At 39.7% G+C, this 27,944-nt stretch overlaps 2 protein-coding genes across 3 annotated transcripts in view; both read left to right on the top strand.

The window, feature by feature from the left end:
- Positions 1-680: 680 nt before the first annotated feature.
- onecut1 (one cut homeobox 1) lies at positions 681-11,022 on the top strand. 2 transcript variants are annotated; one of them, XM_051134849.1, is made up of 2 exons: positions 681-2,018; positions 5,838-11,022. In XM_051134849.1, exons 1-2 carry the CDS (start codon positions 938-940, stop codon positions 6,128-6,130), a joined length of 1,374 nt encoding a protein of 457 aa, XP_050990806.1. In that variant the 5' UTR covers positions 681-937; the 3' UTR covers positions 6,131-11,022. The 2 variants fall into 2 exon arrangements, with proteins under 2 accessions (XP_050990806.1, XP_050990804.1); XM_051134847.1 differs by having other exon boundaries at positions 681-2,033.
- Positions 11,023-16,407: 5,385 nt separating this feature from the next.
- atosa (atos homolog A) overlaps positions 16,408-27,944 on the top strand; it is a 39,507-nt gene continuing 27,970 nt past the window's right edge. Inside the window, exon 1 of the mRNA XM_051134846.1 lies at positions 16,408-17,209. Coding sequence (XP_050990803.1) covers positions 17,098-17,209 — 112 coding nt within the window. The 5' untranslated portion in view covers positions 16,408-17,097. The remainder of the gene's footprint in view (positions 17,210-27,944) is intronic.

Raw genomic sequence — 27,944 nt, 5'->3', positions numbered from 1 at the left:
GTTACTCTTAATAGCACAACAATAGAAACATCTGTCCAGCCTTTCTCTGCCTATTACCAATCCGTCTGTCCTCGGTCCCAAAAAACACTCCAGCTCTGCATGGTACAGAATGACTTATATTCAGCAATCTGTGTACTTTTTTTCATTAAAAAATTATATTTATTTAATCTGTGTGTCGGACCTTTCTTATTTCAGCTGAATGTCGTGACGATTTATAGCCTGTGTGTTGGTAATATCTGCAGTCGTATGTAAACATTTCTGTGAAGTTTGGAGCAAGAACTAATGTATGCGCATATTAATGCAAGCAGAGGCCCCCAGGTGAACCCGGAAGTTTGTTTTCTGCACCCATCGCATTAAGGAGGTTCTGCCAAACGAATTGCATTGATTCATGAATTATTCACGAGAATTATGACACTCGTCATATGCTTGTTCTAATAAAGCGTCATAGGCATAACACTTTATTCCATTGCATTCCTTCATTTTTATGTATTTATTTTTTTCCCCTCTGTATAACAGTTGTGGGAGGTTGGTCATGCTATACATCCAGGAGAAGGCATTCCTATTTAATAGCAATGGGGTGCAACTTCCTTAATAAGTGACGTCAAGGGAGCCGCGATCAGCGCGCATGCGCGGCAAAGCCGAGCGGCAGCCGCAGCACGGAGCAGTGAGCGAAACAACAGCAGACATGGCAAGAGATGGCGAGGGACGCGAGCACACCGACACCATGCACTGCTGAAGGGACGGGGGCCTTAACATTTCAAAAAAATTACAAAACTATATAAAACACAGAAAAAAGGAAGAAAAAAAAAGCAGAAACAGAAAAGAACGCAAGAAATAAATACTCAAGATAACAGCAGAACTTTTCCAATGAGAGCACTTCTGTGGACACTGCTCCGCTATATCAGATAGATGATTTGTCCACACGCTTGCACGTATAATGAACGCCCAGCTGTCGATGGAGAACATTGGCGATCTGCACGGAGTGAGCCATGAGCCGGTCCCCAGCGCGGCGGATCTCATGACCGGAGACAGCGCTCATCACCGGAGCCATCGGAGCAGTCTGTCAGCCCATGCGCGCTCCATGGGCATGGCATCAATCCTGGACAGCGGCGACTATCATCACCACCGGCCCCCGGAGCACCCCGGGCTCGCCACGCACCTGCACCCGGCCATGAGCATGGCGTGCGAGGCTCCCCCCGGGATGAGCATGAGCAGCACCTACACCACCCTCACCCCGCTGCAGCCCTTACCGCCCATCTCCACCGTCTCTGACAAATTCCCGCACCACCATCACCACCATCACCACCACCACCATCATCACCCGCACCAAAGGATCCCGGGGAACGTCAGCGGGAGCTTCACCTTGATGAGGGACGACAGGGGTCTGGCCCCGATGAACAACCTCTACTCTCCCTACCACAAGGACGTGGCCAGCATGGGACAGAGCCTGTCGCCCCTGTCTGGGTCCGGACTGAGCGGCATTCACAACTCCCAGCAGGGGCTGCCGCCCTACGCGCACCCCGGGGCCACCATGCCCGCCGAGAAGATGCTCACACCCAACGGATTCGAGGCACACCACCCCGCGATGTTGGCTCGACACGGGGAGCAGCACATGAGCGCGTCTTCGGCGAGCATGGTGCCGATCAACGGCATCCACCATCACCCGCACGCCCACCTCAACGCCCAGGGCCACGGGCAGGTGCTGGGCTCCACTCGGGAGCAGAACCACTCCTCCGCGCCCGGATCGCAGCTCAACAACGGCAGCAGCTCGGGACAGATGGAAGAGGTCAATACCAAAGAAGTGGCCCAAAGGATCACCACGGAACTGAAACGATACAGCATCCCGCAGGCCATCTTCGCCCAGAGGGTGCTGTGCCGCTCGCAGGGGACGCTTTCGGACCTGCTCCGGAACCCTAAGCCCTGGAGCAAGCTCAAGTCTGGCCGGGAAACCTTCCGCAGGATGTGGAAATGGTTGCAGGAGCCTGAGTTCCAGAGAATGTCCGCGCTCAGGCTCGCAGGTGAGAGAACAATAGGTAATACGCTTCTTCTCTTCTCCTCCGTGTATCACTCTCATTTCATTTACTTCATGTGCGTTTCACCAGCATTCATCGTTTGTGCCACGCTTTTTGGAGGTTTCCTACTTAGCTTAGGTTCTTTCTGTGTTTGTTGTTGTGCTACTTTGATTTACGCCGATCCCTTCAAACTTGAGGTTGCGTTCGCGATGTGAAGTATTGACCGCCTAGGTCAAGTGATCGGCGCAATGGATATGTTTTGTTTTGCTAGTTTGTTTTGGGCTATTCGATGAGCAATTTGACATCTTCAGGCCAAGTTACAGGCAGTCTGAGGTTCCAACAGAAATAGTTTGCTCTGAAATGTCTGGGCGCCTCGGTGGCCACAATCCCATTGTGTCAATGTGAAATGGATGCAGTGCGCCTGTGTTCACTTGTCTTTGTAATACGTTTACTACCACGTATCTACAGTGCGTCGTCTTTTATAACATTACTGCATGCTTTTGTGGGTCCCGTGGATATATTTTGTTTTTGAGCCAGTGTGCGTAAATATGTTACCGTGTCTGGTGTGTGTGGTCTACTGAAAAGGGCTCAGAATACGTGTCGCAGTGTGTGTTTTGGACATGTTTTTCTTCCTCTGTCTTCTCCTAGTTAGATCTCTTCATCTATTGTCCAGCTCCAGTGACGTGTTCTCTGTGTAGGTTTTCTTAATTAACTGATTGGGGCTCCATTAATTTGCCTCACGAGAATTAGAATCAATTGGCGGGCGGCTTTGGGGGCCACTGATCCGTTCAAAGGCAGCAGTGAAAAAAGGAGAGAGCATTTCAGATGCGAGTGTCTCTCTTTTTTGTACCACTTCGTCATAAATGTCATTACATTTACCAGAGCAATTCATTTATGCACCTGAGGAAAAAAAAATACTTTGAAAAGTGTTCTTTCTTGAAAATACTTTTCATGGCAAAAATCATTGAAATATGAGGAAATTTTTAGATTTACGCTCTCGCCTTGTACGTGCACATTAGTCTGCTCGTTATTTTACCCTCTTACGCTCGATTTCTTTTCTCTACATCGAGGTTTCGTTTTTATTATTAATATCAACGTCATGGTATTATGCAATGGTATATGTACACTGATGCTGGGCTGGTTGTTTGGTTTTGTTTGATTCAGATTCGGCCTTGCTTTCTTATGGATTTTTGCTCCTCGTTTTTGTATTACTCACAATAAGCTCAAAATAGGAATTTACATCATACTATTTTATTTCCACACGTTTCTGTAATGAACAGGATCAAAGGGAATATGTCTACATTCACATAATGTATTTTAATATTGTGTATATTCGTTTTTCATTTAGTCGATCAAACCTAAAGAAATATTTTTTCATCTGTTCTAGCATTATTATTATTATTATTATTATTATTATTATTATAAACTACTGTAATTTCTAATTACATGACGGTTAGATTTACTTTATTTTGGTTAAGTGAGATTATTTTCTTATTCCGTTAAATGATATTGAAATTAGTGAAGGTTCCAGACACAGTGATGTATATTATTGATTGAGTACACATGGTTGAGGGTATGTGATCGGCCTACTGAGAGGTAAATATAGAATTGGTATATTGATTATTCAAATTCAGTTCCCTTCTCCTTTTCCTTAGTAATGTAAGACAGTAGACCACTCAGCAGTCTTTCAGATCACTGCTCTTTTACACCTTTTACACACTCGTGTTTTTTATGCCGTGAATTTGTCATTCACGCTTCTGTATTCCACTGTATTTTGCCTCAGCTCGTTGTATTTATATTTTAGCATGTGGTTGCTTAAGAATAGGCCTTAATATTTTGTGAAGTGATCCTAGTCTAGCTGTATTAGAAAAAGAAAACTAGAAACAGAAAACTATCGTACAGTATTTTTGTTGTTATTATTGTAATAATTAATACTTGCGTAATTTTGTAATAAGGCAATGAATGAAAATAACCTTTTTTTAACAAAACGACATTAAGCTTGTTGTTGATAATCGTTAATCATTTTGAGATCGATATTATTTTAGGAATAAATTAGCCTAAACTGAAATGCTGTGTCTGAAAGAAATGATCGTAGTAATTTTATAATAATATTTGGTCAAATAGTAAATATGGAACTATATCAGATAATATATTACAAATGTTCTAATTTTACTTCTAAACTGTTATCTAAATAGCCAAGAGCCATTTTTATTCAAGTATAGTCTTTTCAAAATATATTTGAACCCAAATGTGCATGCGGCTTCGTTAAACTGAATAACTCACTTTAAATCAACAACTATAAGAAGTTATTATTAAATTATAAAACGCGTAACAGACCAGTAGTTGATCTAAATCTAAATTTAGATGCATCTAAATAGGAATGTAACGAAACTGAATATATTTGCATATAACATATGTAATCCAAACTTCTTATCTTTGACTGTTTATTATAATATTGCATAGGTTATACATTAATATATAATATATAATAAATAATGTTTGCTAACGTCTTTTTTGGCCCGAGCGTAACATTAGGTTCTGTTTTGCTGCCGGAGCCACTGTGAAACGAGTGACCGTGGGCGCGCCCTCGCCCTCGTGTGCGCGCTTATCTGGCGTCTGTCTAATGATTTGCAGACAAACAGTACCTACATGTGATGATCAAATGTGCTGAAGGATAAAGAGGTTCGCAGTTATTTCCCTGGGAATCCGCGTGGGTCTTGTCGCAGTGGCCTTGTGCATGGACACAGTTTTGATTTATGACACATGATAGCGAGCTCATTTGCCTTTTGTTAATATTTACCAAAAGTGTCAAAGCCCGTGCATAGCTTCGTTCTTCTTTTGTACGAGTAGACTGCACATTGAAGTTTTATTCACTATATATCTATTTGTGTTATATAAAAGGCAATATAGCCTACTACAAACTGCTAGATTATGTATAATGTATTTAAATATTTAATAACTGATTTAAATGTTATGAATATTTAAATCATATTTAAAAAAAAAAAAAACTCTTAATACGTATGAATATAAAATATTAAAATTAGTTTTTCTTTAACCTACTGCACGTAAAAAAGCGAAGTGCTATATGATGAACGATACAGAACTCAGATGCAGAACTGTGTTTTACGTATTAATGACATGAGCCGGTTTATTTAAGGAAATATATCGCCTGTGGACGTGTGTGTGTGTGTGTGTGACGGCACAAGTAAATACTTGTTCTTTTAGCGCCCCCTTGTGGTTTTCTAAAAAAAATGGATTTCATGCGCACAAAGACAGGTAACATCAACAGGCTTCTGTATTCAAAATGACTGCTTGGTGTCGTTGAACAAGTGTTTTCTTAGTCACTGACAGGCAGAAAGTGATATGATTGGTTATGCTGGTGTTTTGGCAAAGCATGCGGTTGGATTTAAGCACCACGGACAGTTCCAGAGGCTGCATTCATATAGTGCACGTGGAAATGACAAAACCCTCCAAAAAGCATCAGTCTTTCTATTTTGTTTCGTCTACTCCATGTTTTGACTGATTTGTGTCAAGAACCATTTTAGATTTTAACTTTATTTTAAGGTGTTCTTGTTGCAGTGTTTAAGTGCCATGTAATAATAATGACCAAAATGTACTTAGGGTTAGGAATATGGTTTGGTTTAGGGTTAGTTGCATGTAATTAATGCATAAGTACACAGAACATGTAACAAGACACTGTAAAATAAAGTTCTAGCAAAAACTCATACCATGTCATTATAAATGAGTCTGTTTCAGAATGTCTGCTTCTTTTACATGTTAGGCAATTAAGTCTGACTTTCTCATTTCAACCTTTTCTTCTTTCAGCGTGCAAGAGAAAGGAGCAGGAGCACGGTAAAAGCGAGCGGGGGAGCATCTCCAAGAAGCCCCGGCTGGTCTTCACTGATGTCCAGCGTCGGACTTTACATGCAATATTCAAAGAGAACAAGCGCCCGTCCAAAGAGTTACAAATCACCATCTCTCAGCAGCTGGGCCTGGAGCTCGCCACCGTCAGCAACTTCTTCATGAACGCGCGTCGACGGAGCCTCGATAAGTGGCTGGACGATGGCAGCTCCAACTCGGCCAACTCCTCCTCCTCCAGCACTTGTACCAAAGCATGATGGAGTAGTGGCTGCACTATGGGAAAAAAAAAGGAAAAAAAAAAAACTTCGGTGGAAAAGCTTTAAACAAAGAAAACTTAACAAGAGACAATTTTAGACAGCGTTTGCCCTTAAAACTTGTACAGTACCGATATTTATAATATCCAAAGAAAAACACCAAAGACTGCTTTGACCCCCATTTAGGACTTTCTTCGTTTATGTCTGACATTCTGCAAAAAAAGGAAAAAAAAGTAGTTACACTCCAATCACTGGTCGTTCATCTCAACACACTCCCCTAACCCCTGCGTCTTTCTTTCTCATGTGATCGGTTGCTTTCAAAGACTTTTTTTCATCAATGATTGGTCATTGTCTCCAACGTGGAGTGATTGTTATTCACTCTGATGTCAGATTCCAGATTTTGCGACGTCATCGAGGGGCTTGACCGTCAGGTGTAAAGCCTGACGTCACACTTTCACCTCTATAGGCATCTCAGATCTAGCCAGGGATGCCAAATATAATCAGGTGGTGTAGAATCTTGACAAAGGTTGCCTGAATGTCACCCTCAGGATAGTGCTTTCTTCCTAATTGTTGGAAAAGTTACATAGGAACCTGAGAATACATGTGAACTTGCCATCTTCACTACTTATCAATCACAGATGGTAGAACCAAAGAAACACATGTATTTTGTTTTGTTTTGTTAAATCAGGCCAAACTATATTTATTCCTCTAAACAAGACCCCCTGTGACCGTTCTAATCAGGTGACTCAGTAAAAGTAATATTATTTAGTCATTTAACGTATTCGTTCTCTCGTTTGTCCTAAAACTCCTAAAACAGTAGCCAAAGGTGTCTCTGTGAGCATTACCCATTCCTGCCTCAGTCCTTTCTTGTGATTATTTCAGGGAGATTTTTGCTAGCTTTAACCTGCCTTTTTTACCTGTATTTTAAATATTTCAATGCCAGTTGCTGAAAACCAAAGATAAACTTAACTAACCAGCACCTGTCACCGTTTCATACCCACATCCATCAATCAAACACAGCTTTTAAGGAGAAATTATTTTTTGTGACTTTCGCAGACTCTCATTTAATGAGGCTGAAGAGACTTCTGGGTGACTCGACACAGGGTTTTCATGTTAATTGTCATTAGGGGAAGCAGGAGGGAATTCGGGTCGCTCTGTGTTACATTTCATTTTAGCGTATATTTCATTGCACGCAACCAAATTTCTCATCCTTACAATGTTAGTGTACAGAATGAGAATGGTTTGATCGACTGGTGGCTGTCAGCATGCTTTCACAAACCCATAAGCCATGATTCATTGGTTTCATTTCCCATTAAGCTTCTGACAGTTGTTTCACTGTCTAATGCGTCATTTTCACGGCATCGACCATCAGCACCTCCGCAGCGTCCCCATCCGGGCCCGAACCCAATACCCCTGTAAGAGAGAGCGAGAGGAAGCGCATTCTATGCATTTGACAACTAGGAAGAAAGCATTATGGAGACTGAAGCAGGGTGATGCGGTCGCTTCATATATTAGACTCACTCGAACTCACAAGATATCTGGCCTTGTCGTCTCTTGTGGTGTGTTTTAGCTTTAAAAATATATTTGGTATTTACGACTATTACGACATCGAAGCATATATAAAAGAGCGCTGCTTCCTCATGTAGAAAAGAAGAAAAAATGACAAAAAAAACATGTTAAGACCTGCTGATATTTATAGTGTGAACCAAAGATGCTACCTCAGTCTGTTTCCATTTGTGATTTCTATCAGCGTAATGATACCAAAGAATACCAAAGATTTGTTCTCTTTGCACGGCCTAAATGAATGATAAGGTGGATGGATAGATGGTGTGTTTCCACTCCTTTCCCCACGCCCTTTTTCCTCGTCTCCTTCGCTCTGATGCTCTCTACCACTCATCCGTGCTCATGCGACAGCGCCCTCGGCAGACATGCGTTAGACTCACAGGACGAGTGCCTTGCTTGAACCAAAGTGTTTAACCGCCGTTGACCTCTCGACACCCACCTTTTAACTCTCGGAATACCTCAGCCTGTGGAAGGGCCACCGATGAAGAAAAACATGGAATATTTCTTCTCTCTCACCGTGGTGCTTTTGCCAGCGCAACCATGCAATGAAAACATACCAAAGGAATTTCTCTTGCTTTCTCCAACTCCTGCTGACAAACCAAAGCTCCTGCCACCTCCCTTTCGAACGCCCTGCCGAATCTGCCGCTCGCCCCGCCCCCCCTCGCCAAGCCACCCGTGGGCACGTCCACCGATTAGGCCGTGCACGTCTTTACCGATATCTGAATACCTCATAGTAATAAATTTTCACAGTTCTGTTGTATAGAGAGTTTATGTGATTAAGGCAGAACTGAACTAGTTTGGTAATCGTTGATGTGACTTCGGGAAAAAGCTTTATGAGTATTTATTTTGACCGTTTTGGCTAAAGTGCTCCGTTTTGGTCACCAAAGGCGAGTTTCTGTGATAGCAGACTGAAACTTGCAGGAAGGAAAAGAAGCTTATTTTTTATTAAAGCCTTGCGTTGTTCCGATACTCTAAGGATGTTTGACTATTCTTTTTTACAGGGTAAAACCAACTGCTGTGATTCTGTGTCTATTCGTTCACTTTCTTCTACTACTGTGTTGTGACTTCCGTTAATTTAATTGCATTTTTGTATGGCTTAACCTATGTTTTAATTTATGTATTTGTAGAAAATATAGATTTGTACATAGTAGGTTTTTTGGAAAAAAAAACAGACAAAACGAAAAACGAAACAAAAAAATGGACATTCGTTTTATTTCACAGCCTTCTGTCTGAAGTGTAGATATATCGATGAATTTCCATTCCTCTGTGTTTGTATGTTAGATGGCACTTTGGCCCATGTACTGATACACTGCCAGAGATCCGAACGGTCCGCCCACAGAGACCTGCGAAAAAAAGCAGTGTGTGATGTTTTTCTTTGATTTTCTTATGTTATTTAAATGTCCAGAATGATTTTGTCCTTTGTATTTCAAATCATTGTTTTATGGGTATTGCTGCACATCCAAAGATTTTCTAACCAAACCAAAAAGTGGGAAGGGGGGGAGGGGGGAAGGAAAGAAAGTAGTGTAATTTTTGCATAAGCACTGGCGTTTGTGAGGTCATTTGCTGTCTGCACGGGTATGAACCAGTAGAGGGCGTAGTGGGACGAAGTAGACAAGCTTAGTTCAACTTAATGGAGGCGTATACTGCTAAACAGTACAATCTGTGGCTTTTGGGACGGAGGGCTACGAGTCCTGCTCACTTTGCTGTGTCGGACACTGAGCGGGTGGGGCGTGGGCGGGGCAGCAGGTCTGCCGTGGGCGGGGCCACGTCGCTGGGTTGGTTTTTAAATTGACGTGGCGCTGCTGCCCAGATCAGTCTGATATGTCAATTTCAATTCGAAACGTGTGTACTGACAATGAGCAAAGTCTAATAAATCTGCAAAGCAAACAGGAATTGGTGTGTGCATGTATGGGGAGGGCGAAAGAGGGCACCAAGCGGAATATGTTTTGAAGACTTCCCGACTGCCAGAGTTCAGATTAACAACTGAGGAACTCTTAGTCATTATTAAGAGCAACACACACAGGCTGATTTTGCCATTTGTATGTTGTTTATGTCAGAATGTACAGTTAGTTTTAAACAGACAAAGTGTCACATCCGGACCCCCCGAATAGGACGAACTGTCCCGCCTCAAATCACAGCATTGTTTGAACCTGAATAGTTGTTTAAGAAAACAGATTCCATTTCTGTCCGATGCCGCTAGTGGCTCGGACGTTGCAGTTGACCGTTCACCTGAACGGTTGAGTGTCTACCACTTGGAAACATCATGAACAGAATGATGCAGAATGATGTCCCTTAGCAGGACTGAAGAGAAAGCCCACGATAGCAGAGCTTTCCGTCTCGCTGTGCTGTACAATCAGAGTTGTTTCATTTGTTGCATTAGGTTTGCTGGCCGTCAGATAGGTGATCCAGGTGCAGCGTTCAGGATTCGTTTTGTACGACAGCAAAGACTGGCATAAATCAAGCCCTACCGTGAGTCGAGAGCCTCTCTGCCCATAATCCCTCCTACACCACACCGAAAGAGCCGGAAGCGTTCGCCCGCGGCGTCACGGCAGCTCTCGGCATCCGAATTCTCACCCCTTCTCTTCCCGAACCCTACGCTCCGTCCCGACCCACCCCTCTAATGTAGTGTCTAGCTTAGATAGCTCGATGTATGTGAATGTTGGGATTGCTCTAATCATTAATTCCTATCCCAGTTGGTTGTCGTGGAAAAGGAGTTCCTATTTGATAGAAAGGCTTGGCTCTGTGTGCCGTATAATACTGAGAGCGCCTAAGACAATCAGCTGGAAAACAAAATCATGTTTTTCATTTTTTAATATTTATTTTTTTGTAGGTCCAAGAGGGACTACTTCCAGCGATGATTATTATAAAGAAGGAGGAAGGTTTTGATAAACTGAAAAATAAACTTGCTGACATTTTCTTTCGCAAAAAAGTAGTGCTCGTTTCCATTTCGAACAGTGCATCTTGTATCAAGCTGGTTCTGTTTTTACACCTTTCTTTTTCTTCTCATTTTCTCTTGGCCTGTTTTCTCTGTATGTTGTGTCTGTTTCAGTGGAGGAATGCAGTAGGTATTACTCTCAGGTTGTAATGCGTCATGCTTTTCATTTTCAATTCCGATCTATCGAATTGTTTTGTTCCTTTCTCCTTTCCTGTTAGCTACTGTTCTCTATGCCGTGCAATATCATCTTCTGTGTTTGCTAAGCAAGAAAAAAAAAGAAAGAAAAAAAAAAGACGCAAGTAATGATGTCACCATGCTTTTTTCAGTGTTAAAATGTTTCAGCATTTCTGTAGTCACAAAAATGTAGAAAATAAAAAGGTTGGGTTTTCCAGCACATCACAACCAGACTTCTTGACTTTCTTGTCTTTTATTCAACCTTTATATGTTATTCAACACAACGGTGTAACAAATGTGACTGTGTTATATCTTTAAGTCGACAGGAAATCAAAACGTTTTTTTTTTTATGTTTTCGAATGAGTGCTCATGTGCCAACCAAATGACTGCCATTCAGATGAATGAGTATTGTAATGGATAGTTTTCCTAGACATTCAGTGAGGTGTATAAAAAGGTGACCAAAATGTGCACTATATACAGTTGAGGTCAAAAGTTTACATACACCTTGCAGAATCAGCAAAATCTTAATTATTTTACCAAAATAACAGGGATCATACAAAAGTCCACAACAGAAAAATAATTGTTGAATTTATAAAAACGACTCTGTTCAAAAGTTTACATACACTTGATTCTTAATACTGTATTGTTACCTGAATGATCCACAGCTGTGTTTGTTTGTTTTTGTTTAATGATGGTTGTTCATCAATCCCTTGTTTGTCCTGAACAGAAAAATCCTTCAGGTCCCACAAATTCTTTGGTTTTTCAACATGTTTGTGTATTTAAACCCTTTCCAACAATGACTGTATGATTTTGACACTGTATGACTTTTCACACTGAGGACAACTGAGAGACTCATATGCAACTGTTACAGAAGGTTCAAACACTCACTGATGCTCCAGAAGGAAAAACCATGCATTAAGAACTGAGGGGTGAAAACTTGAATTTGAAAGATCAGGGTAAATTATTTTGTCTTCTGGGAAACAAGTATCTTCTGTAGCTTCTGAAGGGCAGTACTAAATAAAAAATAGTACTAAATAAAAATATATATTTAGGCAAAATAAGAAAAAATCTTCATAAACATCTTCATTCTGTTCAAAAGTTTACACTCCCCGGCTCTTAATGGATTGTGTTTATTTCTGGAGCATCAGTGGAGCATCAAAAACCAAAGAATTTGTGGGACATGAAGACATGGATTTTTCTGAAGAACAGCGAGCAGTTTAACTGTTCAGGACAAACAAGGGACTATCACTAAACATGCATTGTGTATGAGCCCTCTTATTTTGGTAAAATAATTAACATTTTGCAGATTCTGCAAGGTAAACATTTGACCTCAACTGTTTATCATAGCTAACTGCACACAGTACTGTACACCACAGTGCAATGCACCTGACCTGATACTATACTCTAAACAAAAATGGTGCTAAACAGCACTAGAAGTGGTTCATTGGTTTGTAAATTGTAATCATAGGGGAAGCTCATTAACTCCTATATAGCACTGATCTTTAAAGATCTATACAGCACTTTTGTCAAACGGTGCTATGTAGAACCATAAGAGGAACCTCACTCTCCTCCTTAGATTTATGTTTGCTATGAATGGGAGTTTACTACAAAACTGTTTTGAATCACTTTTATGATTTTCTGAGGTCATAATGTCATTTTGTAAACAATTCCCCAAATAAACTGAGAGCCTAAGAGACATCGGAGTTCTTTTAAAGAAATATAAAGGGTCTTAATGGGTTTGCATGGCAGTGGTGCTATGTAAGAAATAATTGACAACAGGTCGTGGAATTATTAGAAAATAACCCACATCCGAGGTGGTGATGCGGCCAGGACGCAAAGCGCATCATTACTGTCTAATAATTTAATAATTCAATTATTACACTTATACTATGGTTACCACACCTCAGATGTTCAGATGCTGTATTTTAAGTCAGGTTTTTGCCCTTGAAAAGCTCTTAATCCACATCTCCTCCAACAACTCCGTTGTTTAATCCAAAACGTCATTTTAGACCTAGCAACAGAGGCTCTAACTTTTGATAGCACACTAATGCATTTAGGCTAATAATTAATAAACAGAGAGAGAGAGAGAGAGAGAGATGCTGCTTACCTGAATCTGTGTGTCTCAGCTGTGCTCGGCAGCATTGTTTCTACTAATAACTGCAGGTTCATCTTCTACAAGAACAGAGCTGTTATTAATGACAATCGTCAGAGCAGCGCTGACAACAAGTTCCTGTGAGTGTTTTTCCGTTGTACTGTATGTGTGTGTGTGTGTGTGTGTGTACTTGTTTTTGCTACATTGTGGGGACCAAATGCCCCCACAAGGATAGTAAAACCTGAAATTTTTGACATTGTGGGGACCGGCCTGCGGTCCCCACAATGTAAAAAAATTATTAAAAATAGTAAATGGTGTTTATCTGAAAGTGTAACGATGCAAACATGTGTTTTTAGGGTTGGGTTAGGGGATAGACAATATCGTTTAGTCAGTATAAAATCTATAGAAGTCTATGGAAAGTCCCCACAATTCACAAAAACAAACGTGTGTGTGTTTGTAAGGGAGAGCGGGAGAAATAGAGTGTGTGCATGCTTTCCGTACATAATAAAATGTAATTTTATGACAAAAACATGGATATAATTTGCCATTTTTATGCTTACTATATTTATTTGCTTGGTCAGTGTCGTTGTGGGTTTTGTTGTTTTGCTGTTATAGCCGGCTGTAAGGACCTTTGAAGCAACTGAAATCATTTGGAGAAGTGTACTGCGGTCAAGAACTGCCTGGATCTACTGTAGTTGTGCGTTTCCCCGAAAATAATTGCACAGCGGAATCAGCAGCGTTCGTCAGCCAATCAGATTCAACCATTCACCAGGGAACAGGGAGGAATACAGCGTGTTTGCTTGTAAGAGCCACTAGGTGGCATCATACCAGTAACTTGAGATGTTAATTTATTTCGTATTATAAATTAATGTGAATGAGTAAAACATGATATGATTGTAAAACTAAAGAACAACATTCTGACAAGAATAATCCAATTATTTTTCTCACTAAATAAATACACCTTTTTTTAATAAGATGTTTAGATACTGGTGTACCAGTGGTAAACAAGATTAAAATACTTCTTTGTGGTTAAATATTTCATGTCATAACTTTACTGATGATTCATGATAAACTCAATTTTTAATTTTATTTTTTTAATAATAATGAGTTTGTTTTTTTTTTTTTTTAATTATGTAAAACAAATGACTGACTTTCAAGCAAATGTTAAAATTGGTTTGACATTTTTTGTATGTCACCCTTTCATTTTTGTTGTTACACACTCTCAGTAAAAAGTTCACTCTCAGTTTTAGTACCCTTTAGCACTAATATGTACTTTTAAAAGTACTAATATGTGCATTTAAGGAACCATCATAAGGGGTAAATAAAGTACAAAGATGTACTTTTAAGCTTTTGTATTTTGGTGTACCACCTCAGTGATGTTTTTTTGGTATAGAGTTTTATTATCTCTAAAAACAACCCAGTAAATGATTGTTTTTTTTTTGTTTTTTGTTTTTTTCTCCAGATGCCATTATTTTAACTATCCCATCAAGAGAAGCAACATGTCCTGCTGTACAGCATCTTTTTTCCTGGGCAATAATGGTAGAAATGAATACAAAATAGTTTAGTTAAATAAACCCACTCTAACAACTAGCTGCAGCGTCCCATGCACATGTTATTGATCAGATTGACTGGCTGATTGATTGATTTTTATTTGCTTTATTGCACTGAACACAAGGTTTTATACTCTCTGAAACAATTCTATAGACTTTCTGCATTATATAGAAATCTGTACGCTGTGCAAAGTTGCATGTGATTGATTGATTTAGTCCACCACACCAAGCTGTGATTCTAAATAAAGACCACTAGGTGGCACAACACAACTGTTAATATTGAACCTGTGCCCAGTGTGTCAAACAAAGACACTTCAATCACAAGAGGTTTTGCAATCTGACCTTATTTGACTAAGCAGGTTGGATTGACATGTTTCGGCTGAAATGTACTCGATCTTCTCGTTTCCTGGTTGTTGTCATACAAATCCAAAGACATTTTATATTCGATTGGTGAGCTCTTACTAAGGTAATATTGTTAAAACATGAGAAAGTGTGTTAAATCACATGAGGAAGCTTGCTTATGTCTATATACGTTTTGCACTTTAAAAAAAAAGGTCAGTTTGATCCTCTGAGCATTAATTTGTTCTTTTATGCAAGAAACCTCTATTCCATCAATCACCCATGACCTGTGTGCTATTATCTAATAATGGGAAAAGACAGTAGAGAGTTTAGTAATGAGGCCTGAACCCCTGAGACAGATTCAAATTAATAGAGACTACACATTCAGCTGACATTCACTTGAATCTAAATCCACTTGAACTAACCATCATTACTAACTAAATACTGGAAAGACACACTGGAGTGAACAAATTGTTAAAAAATGAAATTGAGATTTTGGTGTGTTCATGGACAAAACCTGATGATCATGTTGTTCAACAAGATCTGAGATCCAAAGAGCATCTTGTGCTTCAGTGGAAGCAAGAAAATCACACGGCCAATATCAAATATTTGCTTATAGTTAAAAATAGACCAAAATCTCAGAAATATTTCGTCCTTTTGTAGCTTTTCTTGGTTTCAGAAATCATTTTTATACAATTTAGATTCTGTATCCAGTTCTCAAAATGTTTTTTGCATATATGTTGTATAATAACTAATATAATGTTAATTCTATATAATTATTTAATCTCATATAGTTATTTAATAATAAAAAAGTAGACAAAAAAGAGATTGACAACTTTAAACAACTTTTTTGCCATAAAGCTGGTGAAATAGCTTCCCGAGATAACTATGGTTAACCATGGTTTTATTATAGCAAAAGTGCAGTAACCATGTTTTGCCGCATTGATTATCATGTAGCTTTACCACAAATACCATGGTTAAACTATGGTTAATGTAGCAAAACCATGTTTTTTTTGTTGTTGTTGTTGTTGTTGTTGTTTTTGTTTTTTGTAGAAAAACCATGGCTAATTTCCATAAGTGCTATTAGTTGCAGTACTACAGAAGATGCATCCTACCAGTTGTGTCCTCAAAATGTATACAGTGCCACTTCAAGTACACTAAAACTATATTTTTCTAAACCATTTAGTCCCATGCATTGATATTAGTATACTACATAAATATATTTAAACTTTCTTATAAGTTCACATAATAAAATGAACTTTTTGAAAGGGTATTCTCACTATATCATACTACATGGGCCATAAAAGTGTATGATACAAAACATAAACACACATGCAGACCTTTTTTATATAGATTTTATTTCTATTTTGAGTTAAGGTTCAATCGACTTAATTAACTGACTTTTAGAATAGCCACATTTTGCTTTAAAACGTCCAGCTTTCACGTTTCAGACGTGAACAAAAGTGGGCCACGTTAGACTCGGTAAAGTTAAGAGTGTTAACATAAGTGGGCTACGATCACGCGTTACCGCGGTAACGAGTTCAAGCCAGTGCCGCGGGGCGGAAGTGACGTCTAGCCGGGGGGCGGGACCAGCTGTTGTTGGGACACATGACTTAGAGGCTGTCCTCCTGCATTTGTTTTGACAAGCAAGAGAGAGAGGGAGAGATAACATGAGCTTTGTCCCTGCTGATCATTTAATCTCCGAGACAGCGTTCAGACAGCTCGAAAACTTCGGTTCGGGGTTGTCATCGTTGCGTTTTGGCAGTCGCTTCATGTAGACAGTTTGCCGAGCTAGTGAATTTCGTCCTTCCGTCAGCAGTGCTTTTCACGGGGAGGGTTTATGATCCAGTGGTCGAGAAGGGGGCTTAGAGCTATGAGCCACTTCGTGTCGGCTGAAGTCAGACTCATCACAGCCACGTAACCTTTCTCCAGCCCGGAGATGATGATGGTGCTGGTTCTTTGGTAGTGTCTGATCTACCTGTCCGCAGGGTTGGTGATGATGATCCGGGGGATCCCGATGCGTCTCATATGGCTTTAATTTGAGCAGATCAGTGGCACTTGAGAGACTGGTGTGTTGGCACTGGAGCTCGTTTGGCATCGGCAATGAGGCGACAGGCAGCGGAGGTCTAGGATATTTAGCTAGACAGAGACGAGAGATGACCATTGCATGTTTATATAGCCAGAGCGCTGGTGTTTTGATGGACTAGTTCATCAGACCGCTGGACTTTAACATACAGCGGCGTATAGATCTACGCTCGATCCTACAGCTCCGATCATTAATATCCGAATGGCTGTGTGCCAGATCGATAGCTAACCGATGTCTAAGGGACGAGTTTTAAAGTCTAAACAGAGATCTGAAGACGGAAGACGGACCGCAGGCATCCTGGAGGGGATCACGGTGTCTGTGACCAACATGAAGCCTGACAGAGGTAATATAATTCAGAAGAAGAAAATGCGTGATTGCATGAGTGTTCGAATGTCAAGCGCTGTGTCTGTGGCTCGTGACGTCACGCCGCTGCAGTGTGTTTGTTTCATTGTTTCATGCATGTGCTTTGATAATGTTCAGATGATACATTGTAACACTCCGTCTCTCTGTCGCTTGGCCGTCGCTTCCTGAAGGGAACAAAGCGTCCTAGATCAGCTGTTCGTGTGTGTGCTGTATGTTGTGTTTGTGTTTTTTCCGCTGACATGCACACTACCCTTCACACTCTTTACAATTCCACTCTATGATATAAGATCGCGCTCTATATCCGCTACAGTTACTGTAACGCAGTGCACTCTGTCGATGTAATCAGCCGTCCACGCTGATTTGTTATGTGTTGATGTTTTTGGAAGGTACAGATTTATTTGTGTTTGTACAGGTTTGTTTTGGTCACACTGGGTACAGGATCATTTTAGGTACGCCAGTTATTCATCTGATTTATTCATTGTTCTGAAAGAAGCAACTCAGGCATAAACAGCTGAAGCTGTTAGCTTTTACACTAGTGACCACGCATTCAGCCTAGATTTGCATGGCATTACCTGTACTCATTCCTTCCTCCCGGCATGTCAACACTTTGTCCCTCTTCTTTCAGATAAAAAGGTAAGGTATGCACCGCACACTGCCTTCAAAGTGTACATTTTGAAATGTAACTGCGCATTTTAAGGTAGCTGCTATGTCTAGATGGTAGAACATCAAACTGCTGCACTCTTGGTTCTAAGCTTCCGTGTTTGGACACGAAAGAAGACGTGTTTAGATGTAATTTGGCCCTTGTGACTGTGGTTTGCCCCTGCTGCCACTGCCAATTTACAAAAGCCAGCAAACAGGCCTGACTAGCCAGATATATTTTTCTAGGAATACAAGTTTGTTACAAAAAAATAAACTTTTTAAAACGGAATGAGCTGGGTGCATTCCTTGGGTGTCTTCAGAGTAACTTCCCTCTGTTGGATTTCTCCTCATGGATTAGACACCCTCTCGGTCCGTCTGTCTCAGAGCGAGAGCTGATCACCGTCAAAAGACTGTTTTGGAGTAGATCCCTTCTGTGCTATTGTTATTTGGAACATACTGTTCCACTGATGGAAATAGCAGGTTGTTCACTTCCACCAGTGCTCTCTCTTGATTTCTTTCCCCTTTACGCTGGAACAATGCGCCAAACTCGTTCCATATTTTTCGCACTGTTTTAAAAGTGCCATTTTTGAGATTCTGAGATTCTCTTTTGTTTCTGGCGCTTGGGTGACACTCACAATAAACTCAGACATGTAACAGGATCATGTGGCTTCCTTTGGACTCTATCGCGGCTGAAAATCAATTCGTCTGGAGCTGACACCAATAAACATCTTTCGTTTGACATGTAAACAAACACCTTGTTTTTTATCTTTGCTCAACATTATCGATCCCGCCCTGGCCTTTAGTTGTTTCGATCAGTTTGATTGGATTGTTAAAGGCATAGCTGACCCAAAATTTTTGTCTCCACTTACTCACAACAGTGTGATTCCATATGACAGGTTGTTTATTCATTCTGCTATGGAAGTAGATTTTCCTCTTTGAGAAAGTCTGAACAGATTTCAGAAAACATCTCCTACGAGAGCTTAACGGCACGCAGTACACCCATAAAATGATTCAGTTGAGCATCTTGAGATTTCTTTTTTCTCTTTTCTTGTGATTTTTTTCTCCGTGATGTCATGAGGTGGAAAGCTGCTTGTAGATTCAGGAGCTTTAGGTTTTGAAGGCCATGTGGAAACATGTTCTGTGGAGAAATGATGTCATATTTTTGTCAGAGCTCTGGACTAACCAGTTGGAGCAGGCCTGCTGCTGTCAGCTGGGAGAGTTTGGAGTGTCTCGCCCTGAAGTCGAACAGCTGTTGGTTATGACACACTTTCCCTAGAGCTGGCCGCTGGTCGGATGTGTGTGTATACACCCTGTGCAGTGGGAAATTAGGTGTGTTAAAGGTTGCTATTTTGCACATTGTTCTCTGCTTTGTTTTGCCTTACCAGGTTAGATTATAACCAGCCAAGAGCTGCAGGCATTGTTTGAGAAGCTTATTGTAGGCAGGTTTCGCTGGAAGCCAAAGGATGCACAACAAATCTAAATCTAGAAAACTTGTCCAGGTCACATTCCAAACAAAAACCAAACGGAAAAAAATGGATTATATTTTGCATAAGAAATAAGAACTATTACATGTTATGAATTGTGACCTCATTAGAAAATGTACATTTTCACCACTAGTTGCACCAAACAAAATTGTAATCTGTTTGTTTGAGCAGCACGACAAGCAACACTGGCTCAACAAATGGTAAAAAGTTATTTGAAAATTGGACCCAAAAAAAAAAAAAAATACAAGACTGTGTACCGAATGACTTTTCTAAGGAATTCCCATGAAAAATTGCAAAATACATAATCTATTAAAATGTTAATATATTTTCATTAAGGTTTGTTATGATGTATAAACAATATATTTCAGGTTTGTTTCAACATTTAGTTATTTTGAGAGCTTATCAAGACCAACTCCATTTACATAATTTGCAGTGCTTCATTTAGAATTTGCTCGCCTTGACTCTCTGATTGGTGGAATTTTCTTCACAGAATCATGGGTAAACACTGTTCTTTAAAAATAATCATGTGAAGTTATGACTTCAACAAAGGCATACACCATCAGTTAACAAACTTGGAGCCCACAACAGGCATGGAAAATGAATAGAAATTAAAATAAATAAATAATAATAAATAAATAAATACATTAGTTTAAATTAAAGGCAGTATAAATACAGTTTTACAATATATAAGTACTTTACTGTTTATTTATTTATATTATTTTATTCAAAAAACACATTAAAGGCCTGTTCACACCAAGAATGATAACTATAAAGATAACGATATTAGCATCCACACCAGTGGACCAGTTATATCAGGATTGATTCTGATTGGTTGTCAATGTTTTTATCATTCATTAGCTGGAAAATATCATTCTGAAAGTAATTCTAACGCTATTGCTTCTCTGTACCTTTATCGTTATAGCGGTTTAGAATTATTTATTTAATTTTTAGAATCATATCTTCATCGTTATCTCTTCATCGTTCTCGGTGTGAACAGGCCTTTAGAATCTTCTTTTTCTTTTAGCAAAATATAAATATCAGCCTTTGTATCGTCGTTTAATTTGTATCGTTTTAATTTGAGGCGTATTTCTACTGTTCTCCACAGCATCAGTGTGGAAACAGTCAGCAGACTTACGTAAGCTCTCTCAGTCTCACATGACCGTTTGCTCTTTCAGCCGGGGGGCAGACGAGCGCGATGACATCAGTTCCTGTGTGCCTGTGATCTTTAGTGGCGACCGCTATGGCTCGGTTCAGCTCGCTCTCCGCGTGAAGGGCAGGTTCAGGAAAGGCAAAACTGTTTCTAGACCAGTCCTCTCACTCAAATAGCTGCACACACAGAAGACCCAGCGTGAAGAGAGAGGGCCATCTGGACCTGTAGCTTTTCTCTCTGTTGGTGTAAACACTCACTGTGGGCGTTTCTATTATTGGAATGTGTACAAGCTGTATACGTAAACACAAGCCGACCACACCTGAGCACCTCCGCTGAGCTAATATCTCAGCTAGTAGGACCTGTGTGGACACAAGAGCGGCTATGCAAATAAAACAAGTGGGATCTCATTTGCATTTTCAGTGGCATCCTGTTTGCATTTTTTTGTGAGTTCTGTCATGAATTACTGAGTTTGGAGAACATGAAACACTGGGCTCCACTGCACTTGCCAGTTACTGTCATATCCTGTGATTCCTTATATTGTTCCAGTATTTCCGAGAATAAACTTGTTTTTTTAGCTCTACATTCATGGAGTACATAGTGAAAAGGCAGGCTAATTAACGGCTAATTAAACAAACTGACTCTCTGTTGGACGTGTTGGGTCATTTTTGTGTACTTGCTGCTGTTTCAGTTGCAGTCCAAAAATGATATCATGATGCATCAGCAGTATGAATCATAACGTGTGTCATGATGAGTACAGTACTGTAAGGTGGCTGGCAAAACCCAGCCCTTTTTTTGCCATTAATTTTATTTTTAAACGGGGATGTATGCATTAGAAATTATTGGTCATCGGCCAGTCATGTATATATAATTGAGTGTGCTTTTTTTCTATTTTTACTTTTAAATGACATTTTCCATAATCTAATCCTCACTTGAAGTGAATCTTTACATGTGTGTCAAAGACATTAAGATGTCCACATCAAAAGAAATGTACAAAAGTGATTTTATGTCCATAGAAAGCACAATAAGTAAGTAAAGTGTCTACGTTTAAGGTTTCAGATAAGTTTTTGGAGAATAAAATGTCAAAATTTGGTTGAAATAATGTTTCGTTTAGTGTAACACAATATTTATGTAAATATTCAAGCAACATTCTGACTTAAACATAATAAAATATATAAAAGCGTATGGGAGCATATTAAATTTTATTGTGTTTTAAATTAGTAAAACATTCTTACAGACAATTGGACAAAACCTTGGATAGTGGTAAATTTTAAAAATGTAGAATTACAACTAATTAGTTTTGGAGTGAAAGTAATTCATCTTTTAATGTCATAAATTGATTTTTGTTTTAAATATGCCTGACAAGATTGTATATATAGATATATATATATATATATTTTTTTTTTTTTTTTTTTTTTTTTTTGCTCAGAAACACAAAAATTAAATTGAATTGAATTAAATTATACAGAAAATGATTTATTTATTTATTTATTTATTTATGTATTGTTTTTGAAAAACAGTATTACACTTGTTTTTTACACATAAACCCTTTTTCGTCTTTGACCCATGCACTAATAATTTAATAGCGCTTAAATGTAATCTTAAGCAAATCACATGATAAATATACATATGCATACTGTACTGATTATAATGTTGTGGTGCTTAAATTCACATTTAGCTTTTAAATTCTTCATTTAGACAGCTTTTAAAAAGATAAATTTAGTATTAAAGTTATCAGTATTGGCCAGAATTTCAATATCACGAAAATAAATCAAAAATAAAGCTGTTTGGTGTTTACGTTAACCACGACACAATACATCAATACATTTAAAGAGCACCTTAAATGTTTTACAAGTGCAGTTTTCTTTCTTTTGGTTATGTTTTTCCATTTGTTACTTGCTCTTACTATTTAAAGGCAGGATTTATAAAACAAGATAATCAATAATCAAGTCCATGTTGGAAAAAGGCTGCACATTTGGCATGCATGTATTTGCTAAAAGTTCATTTCTTAACTTTTAGGACTACATAAGCATATAGATGATGTTAAATCTAACATCCACCACAAACACCACAAAACGCTCTCAACCTTCTACTAAGCGCGGCAAACCCTTCATTACGGTCTGAACATGTCATCTGCATTTAAATAAAGCAGTATTTTGAAAAGCTGTGCAGAGAATCAGTTTAATGTTCATTTTCAGCTCACTGAGCGCTTTTTTAAACATCTTTGGTTTACGATGAGATTTTCCACCGTCTGCTGCGTCTCTGTTGCTCTCATTTGAAATAAGCTGGCGTGAAGCAGACGGACGGAGCATATTAAGAGAAAGTGTGAGGAAGTCTTTGAGGCATCCTGAAATTCATCTGTGATGAGGAGCTCTTGTGAGTTTAGATCTGCTGGATTAGATGAGAACACGCTCATACTTTACTGCCATTAATTATGAAGTCTCTTAAGCGTAAGGCCACTGTGAACAAAGTAGATGGAACAGTTGTTTTTTTTCTCATGGGCCGGGAATTCTGGGATGCACACAGAGGCGGAATTACGGGTTATCTTTGCACGACGGCAAGGACAAATCCGTGCGAAGGAAAGTTGTGTAACAGCCTGTAACGTATTGTTTTTCACACTCGATTTCTCTGATGATTGGTGACCCATATTGGAATACATTGCATAAGTGCTCTTACAATTAATTCCCTCTTACTCTGCGCCAGCAATCTATTTCTTTGTGGTAACATTAATATATGATTTCATCAATCAGTAAGCTTTTATCTCTGATAAAGACTTGGATCTTTTAGAAGAAAACATGTGGTTGAGTGTTTCATTTCAATTCCTCTTCGGAAAAGAACAGACGTGCCAAAGTATAGCCATGATTGGACACGGTATCATGTTAGCATGGCTTCTGTCCAGCAGCTGTCTTTAACCCTGGGCTGAGTGACCTACATCTTATGTAAACTGGCTAGTCATCTAAAGTTCGAAGTGTGCCGTGTTTTATGTTTGTCTAGGACTAGACTCAGTATTGCTGTCACACGTTTGGTTTACCGTCTTGGCCGTTTTGCTCTCATACTGCCGGCCCGAGGGTGTATCTGTCCACTCTGCCTCAAATTACCAACAAATTATCATCCTCAGTCCTGGAAACACTGTACAAGCAGATCCGCGCAGCTCACAGTGTTTACATTTCTGCTGTTGCTATTGACGACAAGGATCAGTTGCACCGGTGGCCTGGTTCGTCCGCATCTCAAATACTCAGTGACACACAAACTCACTCCAATCAGCTGATCAAGCGCTGTGGAAAATATACACACACACGCTGCCTTGTGACAATGGGACGCTTTAAGCTTCCAAGTTATGGCAGGATGTTTCAACAACACAAAGCGTAAATGTGGACATGTTTAAGATAATATTTATGATTGTGGTTTCTGTTTTTGGCACATATTAGATGTCTGACCCAATGCTTTGTGGCTTTAATATTAGATAGGTTGTTAATAATGTACTGGTTTAGTTTAACCTAAAGTTCTTCACTACTCGGCTTCCTAAGTCGATGTGAAATCAGAATTGAACTTTTTGATACGTGTTCCTGGTATTGTGAATGATTCGTTTGTGTGTTTCCAAACAACGTTTTGTTTATCCTTGTTATCTTTCGTCAGAATTCTCCACCTCTAGAACGCCCAGGCCAGACGAGCTATTGGTTAATGTTAACCAATAGCCAATGAGCTATTTAGGCTGGGTTTGGGCTATGCTGTTGTAAACGTTTCGCATAACTAGTTCATTTAATACTGTAATAGCAAATAACAGATGAGATGCTTTAACAAAAAGCTTTCTCAAAAGTAGAAATTTTCCATGATCTAGTCCGTTCCCAGTGGATAAAGCAAACCCCCACCCTGCACTCTTTTGCATTTGAATATCCTGTTTCTATCACGTTACAAGTAAAATAGGTCAAATGCCCTTTCATGTTAACTTTAAATCCAAGACCTCTTAAAGTCCAGTTTTGACCAAGTTTCAGAACTGATCTGTACCCATTTGTTTTGATTTCCTCTTAATGTTTATTTAAGGGCAGATTTAAGAGGGTTAAAGTTCATGTTGGTGAAACAGTCTTCTATTTTTCATAGCAGCAGGAAGTATGTGTGTGTCTGAGGACAGGTGTGTGTGATCTGCTGTAAAGCTCAGTGTAAGCAGACAGGTGGCTGATGGGTCCTGCAGGCTGTTTGAGGCTTGAGTTCAGGCGTTTTGGTGTTTTTCTTGAGCTCAGTCTGATTTGGGGCATGTTTGACCTGCAAAACTGCAGGGTTTCACACGTGTTGTATTGTAGGTCCCTGTGGTACAGTTCAGATTGTCTTATGCTGGTGCTGCTGATCAGCATTTGTTAGTGATTAAACAGGATCTTCAAGCCCTCTGAAGAGGTTTCATAGGTTTCCTATAGGGTGGGGAATGAGCTATTAATAACCAGTGCTATAACAGATACAATCAAATCCTCTTTCAAGTTTCAAAACGTTTACAAAGACATCATAAAAGTAATCCATAAGGGTCAAGCAGTTTAATCCAAGTTTTCTGAAGAGACACAAGAGACACAGGTTTAATTTAGACTTTTATTCACATATGAACATTAATCAGCAACACACGCAAGCCACATAAAGTACAGTAAATGGAATCTTAAACGCGTTTGCTGTTGGAAGCCATGAGGTTTGTTCATGCGTGTTGCGCCTCTGTTTACCATGCGCTCTTAAAAATAAAGGTGCTCAAAAGGTTCTTTGCAGCGATGCCATAGAAGAACCATTTGTTCCACAAAGAACCATTCGGTCAAAGGTTCTTTAAAGAGTCATCTCTTTCTTACCTTTTTATAATCTGAAGAACCTTCTTTCGCCACAAAGAACCTTTTGTGATCTGTCTGTCTAGCCCAGCCTAGCAACTAGAATCATGGCAGTAGCTTGCTAATCATGTTAGAAACATGCTAGCAACATGCTAGTAACTTGTTAATTATGCTAAAACATGCTAACAACATGTTAATCGTGCTAGTAACATGCTAGTAACCTGTTAATAACATGTTAACAACATGCTAATCATGCCAAAAACCTGATAGTAACTTGTTAATCATGCTAGCAACATGCTGGTAACTGGCTAATCATGCTAGTTACTTGCTAGTCATGCTAGAAACATGTTAACAATAAGGTAATCATGTAAAAACATGATAACAACATGCTAATCATGTTATAAACATGCTAGCAAAATACTAGTAACTTGCTAATCATGTTAAAACATGCTAACAACATGCAAGTAACTTGCTAATCATGCTAGCAACATTATATCTAATATTTATAATCTATCTGAAAGACTGTATTTAAGGTTTAAGCTTTAAAACTACTATAAACTATCTATCTTATCTATTTCAGACTGAAAAGCGTCAAACTTAAAACTTTTAAAATCTTTTAAAACCTTTTAAAACTATCTCATCAGGCTTTCTCAAGCCAACTTCAAAGTTTGTCTTGACGAACTTTATCTAGTTATGTTTACAATGTTTTATGAATCTTTTGAATGTAGAGTGAACGGATGTTCATTCAAGTTCTGAAAATGAACTAAGGCCTTGGGTTTCGGAAGTACATGAGGGTGACTTAGTGGTGACAGAATATCCAAACCGTATTAGGGAGCAGAATGCGATTTGAGCCACCTAGCAACCACCTAGAGCACCTTAGCAACCACTCAGACTCATCCCGGCTGTCGCATTGCCACCAGCCCTTGCGCTGTGTTCAGAAAATTTCAAAATCTAGCGTTGTCTTATTTGGGTTGAGGTTACTTAAGCCCAACGACTCAGCTGAATTCCAGAGTTTCATCACTCCCCGTGCACACAATGATGTCTGTGTCATTCTCCCCAGGCACTCTTTGCCTCATACCCACAGCTTTTGTGTGTTTTCTTTTGTCTGGATTTTGTCGTTGCCAGCAAGTGTGTTGTTGATTGATCCTGTTTCATACCCAGCGCATGAAAGACGTGATTCATTGTGGTATCTCACACGAGCTCTCAAACTGCGACGCTCGTCTCCAGCGCCTCTTTCTCACCTCCTGTTTTCGCCCTGTCCCTCATTCTCTGTCACATGACAGGGTCACGCATCCACTCAAGCTCTGAATGAATGAACGAGTTCTCATGAAAGCGTCCGCGAACGCCGCAGTTGGCCTCGCTGACTCAAGGTCACCGTCTGAACGCAGATAAAAGCGGTGGAATATTTAATACTGGTAAAATGTAGTCAGATGGTGTTTTACATTTGCTACACATCACATGTTGTGGTCGAGGATTGTTTTTCAGATTCCTGCCTTTGTGGAGACAGTTATAGCCCTGGCAAAAGGCCATTACATGTGCTTACATTTTTCTATCCCTTAAAAGGATAGTTCACCCAAAAAAGAAGTTGTCATCATTTGTTTACCTTCGTAGCATGAATTTCTGTCTTCAGTGGAGCACAAAAGGAAATGGTTTCAGCGTTGTTTATGTCGCTTTCTACCACATGCTGTAAAGCGCCGATGTGAATTTAAAGATTATCAAAGTATGTTTTGCAAGAAAATACTATTGTTTCTGCTTTGAAAAAGCATGCACAATTTGTTAAACACCTCCTTTTGTATTCGAAAGAGGAAAGAAAATCATGGGTTTAGAATGACACAAGGGTGAGCAATTGATGACAGAATTGGCATTTTGGGTAAAGTATTCCTTTAATACGCTTAAGATTTCCTCTGTATCACCTCTAAGTGGAAGCCGTTGGGTTCTTTGTGTACTGTCTGTTCTCTGATCCACAAAATTGTTCAATTATGTAAATGAAATTGTGCGGTCCTCAGAACCTTTTACGTAACATCCCTAACGACTGTTTGCAGACATGATTAAAAGCTCAGGATAAATAGCTATGCTACAGAACAAATTGTTTTCAGCTCACTATAAATCTAGGCTGTGTTTGCAGTCGTGTGTTTGTGTAAGTTTACGGAGCTTTTTCGTCGGTTCGCTCTAGGCCGCACCCAAGAGTTTAACATATGTGCTCAGAGTATACATCGAGAAACCGTTGGGTTGCAATCATATGCACAAAGCCTCTGCATCTTCCCAAAACAGAGTGTGTGTTTGCTTTCTCACACACACACACGCTCTCTGGCCCACAGACAGGAAACTGTATTCACGGCTTGGCAGGAAGCCACCGTCCAATCACAGCGCAGGGCTTGTTGCTATGTGAGTATGGAGTCTGCCCCCACTGAACTCTGAGAGGAAAGTTTGGTGAGGTAAATCTGAGGAGTAAAGGTTCCTCACGCACGTGTCGCTGGAAAAACAGGACTTAACTGCAGATTTCTCAACGGTAAAGTGGGACGAGGCGGGAACTTTGTGGCAGACGGCAACTGTTCAACAGGCGAAAACAGAAGTAAAGACAACATTTCACCTCCCGTGAGAAGGAAGGCCAAGTAAATAGTCGCCAGGCTTCTGATATTTGTGTAGGAT

The sequence above is a fragment of the Labeo rohita genome, chromosome 18 (genome assembly GCF_022985175.1).
Source record: "Labeo rohita strain BAU-BD-2019 chromosome 18, IGBB_LRoh.1.0, whole genome shotgun sequence".
Taxonomy (NCBI): Eukaryota; Metazoa; Chordata; class Actinopteri; order Cypriniformes; family Cyprinidae; genus Labeo; species Labeo rohita.
This window is presented reverse-complemented; position numbering and strand designations above follow the sequence as displayed.